The sequence below is a fragment of the Arachis hypogaea genome, chromosome 18, assembly GCF_003086295.3.
Source record: "Arachis hypogaea cultivar Tifrunner chromosome 18, arahy.Tifrunner.gnm2.J5K5, whole genome shotgun sequence".
Taxonomy (NCBI): Eukaryota; Viridiplantae; Streptophyta; class Magnoliopsida; order Fabales; family Fabaceae; genus Arachis; species Arachis hypogaea.
Window position 1 is genome coordinate 80,450,045 of NC_092053.1, and position 12,799 is coordinate 80,462,843.

Genomic DNA, 12,799 nt, shown 5'->3' on the forward strand with positions numbered 1-12,799 from the left:
AAAACTGTTTTAAAAACAAAAGAACAAGAAGTACAGGATTTCGAATTCATCCTTGAAACTAGTTTAATTATTTTGATGTGGTGACAATACTTTTTATTTTCTGAATGAATGCTTGAACAGTGCATATGTCTTTTGAAGTTGTTGTTTATGAATGTTAAATATGTTGGCTCTTGAAAGAATGATGACAAGGAGACATGTTATTTGATCATCTGAAAAATCATAAAAATGATTCTTGAAGCAAGAAAAAGCAGTGAATACAAAGCTTGCAGAAAAAAAATAGCAAAAAAAAAAGAGAAAAAGAACAAGCAAGCAGAAAAAGCCAGTAGCCCTTAAAACCAAAAGGCAAGGGTAAATAAAAAGGATCCAAGGCTTTGAGCATCAGTGGATAGGAGGGCCTAAAGGAATAAAATCCTGGCCTAAGCGGCTAAACTAAGCTGTCCCTAACCATGTGCTTGTGGCGTGAAGGTGTCAAGTGAAAACTTGAGACTGAGCGGTTAAAGTCAAGGTCCAAAGCAAAAGCAGAGTGTGCTTAAGAACCCTGGACACCTCTAATTGGGGACTTTAGCAAAGCTGAGTCACAATCTGAAAAGGTTCACCCAGTTATGTGTCTGTGGCATTTATGTATCCGGTGGTAATACTGGAAAACAAAGTGCTTAGGGCCACGGCCAAGACTCATAAAGTAGCTGTGTTCAACAATCAACATACTAAACTAGGAGAATCAATAACACTATCTGAACTCTGAGTTCCTATAGATGCCAATCATTCTGAACTTCAATGGATAAAGTGAGATGCCAAAACTATTCAAGAGGCAAAAAGCTACAAGTCCCACTCATCTGATTGGAGCTATGTTTCATTGATAGTTTGGAATTTATAGTATATTCTCTTCTTTTTATCCTATTTGATTTTTAGTTGCTTGGGGACAAGCAACAATTTAAGTTTGGTGTTGTGATGAGCAGATAATTTATACGTTTTTTGGCATTATTTTTACATAGTTTTCAGTATGATTTAGTTAGTTTTTTGTATATTTTTATTAGTTTTTAATTAAAAATCACATTTCTGGACTTTACTATTATTTTGTGTATTTTTCTGTGATTTCAGGTATTTTCTGGCTGAAATTGAGGGACCTGAGCAAAAATCAGATTCAGAGGTTGAAGAAGGACTGTAGATGCTATTGGATTCTGACCTCCCTGCACTCAAAGTGAATTTTCTGGAGCTACAAAACTTCAAATGGCGCGCTTCCAATTTCCTTGAAAAGTAGACATCCAGGGCTTTTCAGCAATATATAATAGTCCATACTTTGCCTGAGTTTAGATGACACAAACTGGCGTTCAACGCCAGTTCCATGCTGCATTCTGGAGTTAAACGCCAGAAACAGGTTGCAAAGTGGAGTTAAACGCCAGAAACAGGTTACAAACTGGCGTTCAACTCCAAGAATGACCTCTCCACGTGTAAACTTCAAGCTCAGCCCAAGCACACACCAAGTGGGCCCCGGAAGTGGATTTCTGCATCAATTACTTATCTCTGTAAACCCTAGTAACTAGTTTTTATAAATAGGACTTTTTACTATTGAGTTTTCATCTTTAGTTTCATCTTTAGATCACGTTTGGGGGGCTGGCCATTCGGCCATGCCTGAACCTTCATCACTTATGTATTTTCAACAGTAGAGTTTCTACACACCATAGATTAAGGTGTGGAGCTCTACTGTTCCTCATGAATTAATACAAAGTACTACTGTTTTTCTATTCAATTCAACTTATTCCGCTTCTAAGATATTCATTTGCACATCAACATGAATGTGATGATTGTGACACTCATCATCATTCCCTATGAACGTGTGCCTGACAACCACTTTCGTTCTACCTTCGATTGAATAAGTATCTCTTGGATTTCTTAATCAGAATCTTCGTGGTATAAGTTAGAACCCATGGATGGCCATTCTTGAGATCCGGAAAGTCTAAACCTTGTCTGTGGTATTCCGAGTAGGATCCAGGAAGGGATGGCTGTGACGAGCCTCAAACTCGCGAGTGCTAGGCATAGTGACAGACGCAAAAGGATGGTGAATCCTATTCCAGTATGATCGAGAACCTCCAGATGATTAGCCATGCAGTGACAGCGCATCGGACCATTTTCACAGAGAGGATGGGAAGTAGCCATTGACAACGGTGATGCCCTACACAAAGCTTGCCATGGAAAGGAGTAAGATTGATTGGATGAAGACAGCAGGAAAGCAGAGGTTCAGAGGAACGAAAGCATCTTTATACGCTTATCTGAAATTCTCACCAATGAATTACATAAGTACCACTATCCTATTTTAGATTTTATTTATCTTTTACTTATCAATTCATAGAATCAGTTAAATCCACCTGACTGAGATCTACAAGGTGACCATAGCTTGCTTCAAGCCGACAATCTCCGTGGGATCGACCCTTACTCACGTAAGGTTTATTACTTGGACGACCCAGTGCACTTGCTAGTTAGTTGTACGAAGTTGTGAAACAAAATTAAGAATATGAACATGCGTATGAAGTTTTCAGGGACGTTACCAAGGAAGTAAAGATCACGATTTCGCACACCAGTTAGCTTAAGATAGAGATTGTGTATCAACTAAGTGTGGGAAAACTGTGGAAACATGGATTAATAGGGAATGTGTTATGATAAAATATTAGGAATTTGGGTACCTACTCATGTGAGACCAGAAAAATTAAAAAAATCCATGTGCATTGATATGTTATGTTTAGTTTTATATTCTTAATAAAAAAAACCAAAAATATTCAATAAGTAAATAAATAAATAAGGGGACAAAATTACCCCATTGTTAAGTTAATGAAGATCAATGCATGTGTGATACAGTTAAAGAGAAGTTGATGCATGAGTATGAGATGCAAAAATAGGAATTTTGGGTAGTTAGGCATGATTTAAGAAGTATATAGAGTGTATATAGGTGAGAGCTTAGGTTAATCAAGGATTCAATTTATAGCTTACTTAGCCATATATATACCCTCACCTTTACCTTAGCACCATTACAACCTTGAAAAGACCTCATGATGTTTGCATTGGTACATTAAATACTTGTTGATTGTTTAGGTAAATAACAAAGTTTAGAAAGCATGACTAGAGAAGACTAGAGTGGATTACCTAATACACTTGAGTGATTAGAGTGCATATACACTACCAGTGAGGGTTCAATGCTTAATTCTATATTCCCTGCTTTCATGAGCTGTCTACTTACAAGTCTACTTGTATTTACTATATGATTTAAATTAGTGATATCTGATTAATGTTCGTCTTGAAGAACTTATTTACTTTTAACCAAGTATACAGAATTATCTTGGCACATAGTTTTATTCATACATAGGTTGCATTTCATGAGTCTTACTTTTCCCTATTTATTCTTTTGATCTCCTTGATCTGAGCATGAGGACATGCTAATGATTAAGTGTGGGGAGTTTCATCAAGTCTTTGCACACTTATTCATACGAATTGCTTGGTTACTCCTTCCTAGTTTTGTTCTATGGTTAAAAACTTACCTCCTAAGGCTTTAATTTGTGTATTTTAAGTCCCCTTTATACCATTCGATGCCGTGATCTGTGTGTTCAGTGTTTCAGACTTTGTAAAGCAGGAATGGCTTAGAGGATGGAGAGGAAGCTTGCAGAAATAGAAGGAGCACAAGAAATAAAAGAGACAACCAGCGAGCATCGACGCACACACATAGCTCACGCATGCGCGTGATCTGGAGATTTTTACAGTGACGCGTGCGCGTACCTAACTCGTACGCATGGATTGAAGTTCTGCTAGACGACGCGTGCGCGTGACACGTAAAGATGACTAGCGACACGTGCGCGTGCTTGTCGCGTACGCCTGACATGTGCGATCTGCATAAATCATAGAAAATGCTGAGGGCGATTTTGGGCCGAGTTTGGACCCAGTTTCTGGCCTAGAAACACATACTAGAGCCAGGGAACGAGTAGATACTCAACACAGATTCTCATTAGCGTGGTTTTAGTTTTAGTTTTGGGATCTTAGAGAGAAATTACTCTTCCTCTAGGTTTTCTTTTACATTCATATTTTCTAGTTTTATGCTTTTGCTTGGGATATTGAGAAGAGTCATTACCTCCGTTGAAGTTATTATTGTAGTTTGTTTTCTTATTCCCTTACTCTTCCATATCCTTAATCTTTGTTCAGATTTATAATTGGATTATTTTTCGAATTTATTAATGCAAAGGATTACTTTTACTTTTAATTAATTCTCAGTTATTGTTCATAATGTCTTCCTTTTATTTCCTTTTTAATTCTGTGCAAGTAATTTTCATGTCAATAGAATAGACTCCCAACTTGACTTGCTGGTTGATTAAATGGAGACCCTAGAGTTGAAATGCTCAAGTGATTAGTTAAATTGGAAGTTGTTGGCTAATTCTCTATTTACTAACGCTAGACCTTCCCAAGAAAGAGGACTAGGATTTGCGAATAAGAGTTAGCTCAATCACTTGACTTTCCTTTATTTAGTAAGGTTTAACTAAGTGAAAATAACAACCTTTTTATACTACGCTTGAGAGAATTCCAACAAGGACAGAACTTCCAATTAATCATTCCCCCAGTCAAGGCTTTTTATTCTGAATATATATATATATATATATATATATATATATATATATATATCTTTGAAATTTCATTGCGTTAATTTACAATTATTTTTTTTCTTGTTATTCAACTCTCAAAATCTCTCAAAAAACTCCTGATTAATAAGATATCACCCTTTTGTCAACTCGTTGGGAGACGACCTGGGATTCATACTCCCAGTATTTTTATTCTGATTCTGTGACAACCTTTCTAAATTGATAAGCGGATTTTTGCTGGTTTGGAACTATACTCGCAATGTATTTCTTATATTAATTTCTTAATTAGCTGATTTTTGCCCCCATCAAACATCCAGTGTAACTTGGTAAACATTATAACATAATAACCCTTTAAAACGACCAGCGACGTACCAAATGAGCGTTTAACTTAACACTGCAAAACCATGTTAGTTTAGTAAAACATAACCACCAATCGTTGCAAACACACTCACCCATGGATAACCATCCATGTTCAGAATGAAAATGAACATCCGATTACTTACAGAATTGAACATCCACTTTACTTGATTAAAAAACCATAAAGTCCATGTATAGCACGAATGGCTATGTACCGGAAAACTATACAGTAAAGCATGTAGAAATCAAGTACAATTTTATTAAATTATCTCGTAAATTACAGAATAACCATCAACTATACTCATTATGCATTATGTCTAAACGAAATTAAAATAATAAAGTGGTTCATTCTCACAAATGGAAACAGGGTTCTTGGAATTAATAACATGTGGACTTTTTCAACAGCTGCCTACGAACCTTAAAACTAACATGAACCCTTTAAACACAGAGATGAAAAAATAAACACTATCACAACCTTGTCCAACTAATCCTAATTTTTGTTGAAGGAGCTTAACAAAGACAAGAAACCACCGGCTTGTTCGGGAACTTCCGGCCAACAACATCACCATGGTTTACATCTTAAGATGCGTGCGGACAAACCACCTGCCAAAAAAAGAAAAAGGCCAACAGTTACGTTCTTGCATAGTACTATACCAAATAAACATACAAAGTTGAGATTAAGCCAATCATGTACCGGGGTTGAATTCTTGTGATTCCTTCGAGATGAATTCTTGAAGGGCTTCTCAAGGGCAGCGCTGACCCGTTTACTCTTTGGCCTACCTTTTGTGGTGACCTTCGATGGGCCTTGGATGTTATCAATATTGACAACATTCAAACTCTGTGAGCCAAAGCTGGTCTGGGTCTCTGACACACTCTCGGACCTCTTCTTGGCACGGTGCGCAGCCAACTTGGCCCTTATTTCTTCCATAGCAGCATGCAGCAATGCTGTTTCGTCATCGTCCCCGACGAACTCTTTAGCAACATTATAGAAGTGTGCACACAGTCCCCTAAAAGCAACATGACTCTCATCCGACCGACTGACATCATGGCTACTTTTGACATACCTATGCTTGCGCTTTATTTTCTTGCTCCATCGAGGGAGAACATAACAGGTAGGTACTTTGTACACTTTATACGAATGGAAAACTTCAAGACAGTGACAGCACAACACACCTAAACTCTCGAAAAGATTGCATTCACAATGAACCTCCTGTGTGGAACGGTCAAAGTAAACATCGTACGGAACGTATAGAATAGTATCGTTGACTAGTTTCTCCTCTTCCATCTTCATCCAGACCAATGGACCCTGTTCATCAACTACAGAAACTCTGCAATCAGCCTTTTTCCCAAACTAAGTTTGAACATCCATAAACATGCTCGTAGTATACTCTTGCTGAAACTATTTTTCCATAAGCAAGCTCGTTGAACAGAGGATAACCCCCCCAAGTCCGCAGCATCATCCTCCAATTCCCTCTGCTCTTTGACTCCAAGCACATTGTCATATTCGTGAACAAGTTGAACCAAGCTAGTCTTGCTATGTAAGAATCCACCGTAGAATGTGTGCATGCTCTCACTCCTTTGCGTACTCCTCATGGCCGCCCAAAATTCACCCTTGAAGTATATGGGAACCCACATGCATCAGTCATCATACAGATCTACAGAAAATAAAGAATCCTAATTTTAGCAAAGAAACCTTACAGCAAACTTATTAATAGAAATCAGGAAAATTCAGATACCAAATAATTGTCAATTAAAGCTCGTGAATTAATCAAACACTAACAGACTTGACAGCCATGTGTTGTTATGTAACTTGTACTCATCCATAAATTCTGATAAGTAATCCTCAAATGACTCCTCAGTTCGAGAGTTCCACATAATATCATTGAGGTCATCATACAAATCTCTGTACCGGCGGTAACCCCCAAGCTTGCTCAGTAACTTCTTCGTAATATGCCAGATGCACCAGCGGTGGCGTGTGTCGGGTAATGTATTTTTGATCGCACGGAGAATGGACCGACGTTGATCGGTTATGATACGCTGCAGAGCAGTTCCCATGCATTCATCCATTGGCTGAATACCCACTCATAACTTGGGATTTTCTCATTCCCCAGCAAAGCACAACTGAGGAGGGTTGAGTTACCATGGTGGTTGATCCCAATGAACGACACAAACGGTAATCCATGCCTACCAGAAAAACCAACCAGACATAAGAAATACCAATCATGATTAGAAAGAGTTTAAACAAATAAAGGGCTCAACACCAATTGAACTACTTCATACCTGTTTGTACTGTAGGTGCTATCAACTGACACAACATCTCCATAATATTCATATGACGCCCTACATCTTGCATCCACCCATACTGCACTCTTAAATTTACACTCCTCATCCAACTTCAACGCATAAAAGAAGTTCAGATTGATGTCCTTCATTCTCATGAAGTAGCTCATCATCTCCCTAACATCCGCATTCACGTTGCTAGTTTGGAGCCTTACTGTTTGATGCGGGCAGAAATCAGCCAATTAAGAAATTATAGTAAGAACAGCGGTTTAAGTACAGTTCTTAACCGACGAAAATCCGTTAATCAATTTAGAAGGGTTGTCACAAAATTAGAATAAAAATTCTGGGGTTAGAAATCCGATGTCATCTCTCAACGAGTTGACAAAAGGGTGCTATTTTATTAGTCAGGAGTTTTCTGATCGATTTTAAGAGTTGGAGAACAGAAAAATAAAGGATTGTGAATTAAAGCAATGTAAATTAAAAGAGATTTATATAATCAAATAAAAAGCCTTGACCGGGGGAATGATTAATTGGAAGTTCTATCCTTGTTGGAATTCTCTCAAGTGTAGTATCAAGAGGTTGTTATTTTCACTTAGTTAACCCTTACTAAATAAAGGAAAGTCAAGTGATTGAGCTAACTCTTATTCACAAGTCCTGACCCTCTTCCTTGGGAAGGATTAGCGTTAGTGCCTAGAGAGTTAGCCAATAATTTCCAATTTAACTAATCACTTAAGCATTCCAACTCAAGGGTCTCCTTTTAATCAACCCGCAAGTCAAGTTGGGAGTCTACTCCGTTGACATGAATATAACGTTCATAGAAATATAAGAAGAAGACATGATAAATTAAATAAAATAGGAATTGAAAATTAATTAAAAGTAAAAGTAGTTCTTTGCATTAATAAATCCCAAAATGTAACATTCTTATCTGAACAGGGTTAATAAATAATCAAAAGAGTAAAGGAACAAGAAAGCAAACTAGAATAATAGCGACTTCAACGGAGGTAGTGATTCTTCTCAATATCCAAAGCAAAAGCCTAAAACTCTAAAACTATGAATGTAAAGGAAACCTAGAGGAAGTAGTAATTTCTCTCTAAGATTCAAAACTAAAACTAAAAACTATGCGAATGAGAATGTGTCTTGAGTCTCTACTTGCCCCCTGGCTCTAGTCTGCGTTTCTGGGCCTGAAACTGGGTCCAAACTCGACACAAAATCGCCCCCAGCATTTTCTGCGATTTCTGCAGGTAGCGCATGTCACGTGTACGCGTCAAGCACGCGCATGCGTCGCCGTGCAAACTCCGATTCACGTGCACGCGTGAGCCATGCATGCGCGTCGCTCCTCACTAGTTATCTCCTTTATTTCTTGTGCTCCTTCCATTTTTGCAAGCTTCCTTTCCATCCTTTAAGCCATTCCTGCCCTATAAAACCTGAAAATACTTAACACACAGATCACGTCATCAAATGGTATAAAGGAGGATTAAAAATATACAATTTAAAGGTTTGGGAAGCAAGTTTTCAATTATAGAACAAAATTGGGAAGGAATTATAAAATCATGCAATTGTATGAATAAGTGTGCAAAGACTTGATAAAAACAACTCAATTGAGCACAAGATAAACCATAAAATAGTGGTTTATCACTGTTATATAATTTCTTAAATCCTTCTCTGAGAATCCCAAGTTAGAGGGGCCTCCAGCCTCATTTGCCAAAGCAAGGAATGTCTTATTTGGTTGAATCCCAGCCTCATCATTATCCTCGATCACGCACTTCGCATGTATGGTCAGTTGCCTATACTCATGGTAGTGCACTACCTTTCTCGCTGAACAGGGGTGTGAGTGCATCAAGTCAACCTTGAACAAAACCCAGTCTTGCATGTCTTTATCAAACTTTACATATATCCTTGCCTTGCACCCAGCAGCTGAAATCGTATTCTTCCGCATTGGTGCTTTGACACAAGACCCGTGGTACCCGTCGCGATTACAGTGTATAGCTTGGTTAAGGGGAGCCTTTGTGATATTGTCATATGTTGTCATCCTTATCTTAGTTGCAAATCCTACTTTCTTTGCATAGGTAACATAAAAGTCATGAGTCATCCATAATTGTACAAACCGCATTCCAACTCTTAGTATCTCGTGTTCTTGTAGGCATCCATGATCTGGTAACTACATTTTATATTAATCCAAAAGAAAAAAATAATTACCATTAGTTATCAAATTAAACACGCACATTATGACTACATAAAATTAAAATAGATTCCAAAACCTCATCACCAAGCTCAATCTCTTCACTTCTAACCTCAGTAACATTCGATAGTTGCATGGCCTATAATTCCAAAACAAACACAGTAACCAAAAGGGATAAAATCCTTATTAAAACTCATGTAAATAAAACCTCAAACATAATCACCAAAAACACAGCAACAACTAGAAATCATGCCAACAGAATTATTTATTCCATTATATCTATTATTTAAGGGCCTGCACCACCCTTTAGTTGATTCTTTTTTCATTCAATAACCATCATGTAGAATTAGATACAAAATACCTTTTCTACACATAAAAATATAAATAAAAAATATAAATAAAAAATATGTAGGCAAGCATAATGTGCAGGTATCATATACATAAAAAATACTCATATAAGGATACCATGCCATATAAACCACACAACCATATAAACCACACAAACCCCATAACCATATAAACCACATAATATGCAAAAAGCATATGAGCATATAAATAAAAAATATGCAGGTATCATATAAGGATACCATGCCATCACAAAACACTAAAATAAGCATGTCATGATTAACATGCAGCAAATACAAGTACCATACACTTTAATTTAGACCTGTTTTTCAACCCCTGCATCACCTTATAGTTACTTTTTTAATTCATAGAATGACCATCATGTAGCAACAATATACACAGACCATACATTATAATTCATACCAACTAATTAATTTAGGTTGTTTCAACATTCATATAAAATATACGGCCATCTGCATGACAAATACAAATATAATAGGATGGTTAGCATATAAACATGCCATATAATATGCAGGCAGCATACATTCATATATAAAAATAAGCATAAAATATGCTTCCTACACATAAGTTTACCATACCTTTAAAAACAATCATATACGCATGAATTGATTAATTAATTTATGCAAATTCTACATGGATATAATCATACCATTCAATATAAAACAATCACACATTTAGTTCAATCTCAACTCATGCATCACATCTGGATACTGAATTAATCATAAAAACAAACACCTCATTTACTATGTGACATAAAATCTGGATTTTTTGAAAAATAAACATCCATGGTAGAATTTGTTGCTCATAATTGCTTACCTTGTTCGACTTCTCACCGTTGACAATGACATCGCCGGATATGTTTTGAGGGTGGTTTGATAAAATCTCTGCAACAACAGACATATCATAGCCTAGGGGTTCAACCATATCGCACTCTATTAAGGTTTCATTGAGAGAACAGCTATGGCTGAAGGAGTTTGATTGACACGTCTAGAGGATATTTCTATTTCGAATTGTCAAGAAATACAGAAGCTAAATAGGGGATTCACCAAGTCGAATGGGCTGACTGCTAATACCCAGGTATAGATAGCGGCGATGGAGGTGTCCTTGAAGTCCATCCATAAGTTGCTGAAGGAAAACTTAAAACAAAAAAAAATTGAGGACGAAGGAAAGAAGGAAATGCTGGGGAAGGAGGATCTCACGCAGAGGTGCCGTCCTAGCCCAAAAGTATGGGAGGGTCTAACCTCATTCTGTTCGAAGGTGACGGTGTCGAGGAATGGGTGTTTCGAGCTTGTGAGTATTTTAAGCTATATGACATACCCGAGGAGCTTCGTGTCAGAGTCCTTTCCTTCCACCTCATTGGGCCTACGTACACATGGTACATGTGAGGAGTCAATAATAATTTGGCCTATAATTGGGAGGATTTTCTTGAGGCCCTCTCACTAAGGTTTGGCAAGGGAGTGTTCTTTGATCCGAGAACTGCATTGAAAGAGCTGAAGCAGGAGGATACGGTGGCAGAATACCAAGGCCAGTTTGAAGAACTCTCAAATATGGTCACTGGACTCAGTGAAGAGTGGTTGGTATCACTCTTTGTGGCTAGACTCCGCGAGCATCTGAAGTGCAAACTCCTTCTAGCCAAACCTGCCATTTATGTCTCCGCGGTGTCGTTCACTAAACTCTATGAGCAAAAGCACGAAGCCACTGTGGCACTACAGTGTAGAGGAGGAGGACCCAGTTCATTGTTTCCACCGACCCAAAGATTCACCCCCAACGAACACTAAACCCAATTCCAAAAAGCCCACACACACAGATCCAACTGCCAAATAGTTCAGCCCAAACCCACAACACAAACTCACCAAACAAAACCTTGGCCTGAAATTCTGCCCCAAACACCAACACCACATCCTTTAAACAGTTAACCAGTTCTGAGATAAAACAGAGGAGGGATAAGGGGTTGTGTTACTATTTTGATGAGAAATACTCCATGGGTCATTATTGCAAGGTGACCTACAAGTTGTTGGTGGGGGAGGAGAAAGTGAAAGAGCTAATGCAGGGCTCTGTCAGTGTTGCAGAAGGTAAAGTAGATATAGAAGGAGAAAATAAGGATGATGAAGAGGAGACCGTGCCCAGAATCAGCTTGAACACCATGAAAGGGGAGTTTCACCCCGAGACATAATTTTGTGGATGGTAGAAGCACACATAATTTCGTGAAAGGATCAGTGGCCAAGAGACTGAGTCAACCGCTTACACCAACTAACATCTTGCAGGTTATGATGGGAAATGGAGAGATGATTGATTGCTCCACGAAGTGCAAAAATTTACCTCTGCATGTTCAAGGGTACAATTTTACTATTGATACATTTGTTTTAGATTTAATGGGTGTTGATATAGTGTTGGGGGTTCACAGGATGATGAGATTGGGGACTTTTCAAATGAATTACATGGAGCTCTTTATGAAATTTGAAGTGGACGGATCATGGGTGGTTTTTAAGGGGGAAAGATTGTTACAGGAGAATGTTTATTATGTGGTGAATTACAGAAATTGGCTAATAACCAAGCTATTTTGTCTATGTTTTGTCTGGAGACTGCCGAAACTAGTGTAGGAGCAGCAGCTAGTGAACCCACAAAGGCAGAAGCCAGGCCAATTTTGGAGGAATACGCTGATGTTTTTGTGGAACCCACCATATTGCCCCTACTAAGGACATTGGATCACCCTATTCACTTAATACCAGGTGCAACCCCAGTCAGTATAAGACCATACAAATATCCTCAATTTCAGAAGGAGGAGATGGAAAGGTTGGTTGATGAGTCCATATTTTCCGATATATTTTAGCTTTATTTGGATGGATTTTATCATATAAACTCACACTTAAGCACTCAAATAGCATACTTTTGTGTCATCTCCCTAATTTGGACATAAATATGAAAACATGCATTTTTGTGCTTTAATTGAGTAATTTAATTCCACTTTTATGCCATTCGATGACGTGATATATTTTGTGAGGTG

The 12,799-nt window shown here is 37.9% G+C and overlaps 1 protein-coding gene across 1 annotated transcript; it reads right to left on the reverse strand.

Annotated features, from left to right (window-relative positions):
* Positions 1 to 6,734: 6,734 nt before the first annotated feature.
* LOC112770118 (protein FAR1-RELATED SEQUENCE 5-like) lies at positions 6,735 to 10,719 on the reverse strand. Its single transcript, XM_025814536.1, has 6 exons — positions 10,612 to 10,719; positions 9,509 to 9,568; positions 8,887 to 9,408; positions 7,251 to 7,363; positions 7,049 to 7,154; positions 6,735 to 7,007 (listed from the first exon to the last, which is right to left on the reverse strand). Exons 1-6 carry the CDS (start codon positions 10,717 to 10,719, stop codon positions 6,735 to 6,737), a joined length of 1,182 nt encoding a protein of 393 aa, XP_025670321.1.
* Between the last annotated feature and the right edge of the window lie 2,080 nt (positions 10,720 to 12,799).

What these genes read in the sequence shown, in the direction of transcription:
- LOC112770118 (XM_025814536.1), bottom strand. Translation starts at nt 10,719, where the DNA reads ATGGTTGAACCCCTAGGCTATGATATGTCTGTTGTTGCAGAGATTTTA. An exon ending in ATTTAAGAAATTATATAACA is followed by an intron (nt 7,364 to 8,886) that starts GTGATAAACCAC and finishes TATGCGTTGAAG; the next exon opens with TTGGATGAGGAGTGTAAATT. An exon ending in AGCACCTACAGTACAAACAG is followed by an intron (nt 7,155 to 7,250) that starts GTATGAAGTAGT and finishes TTTTTCTGGTAG; the next exon opens with GCATGGATTACCGTTTGTGT.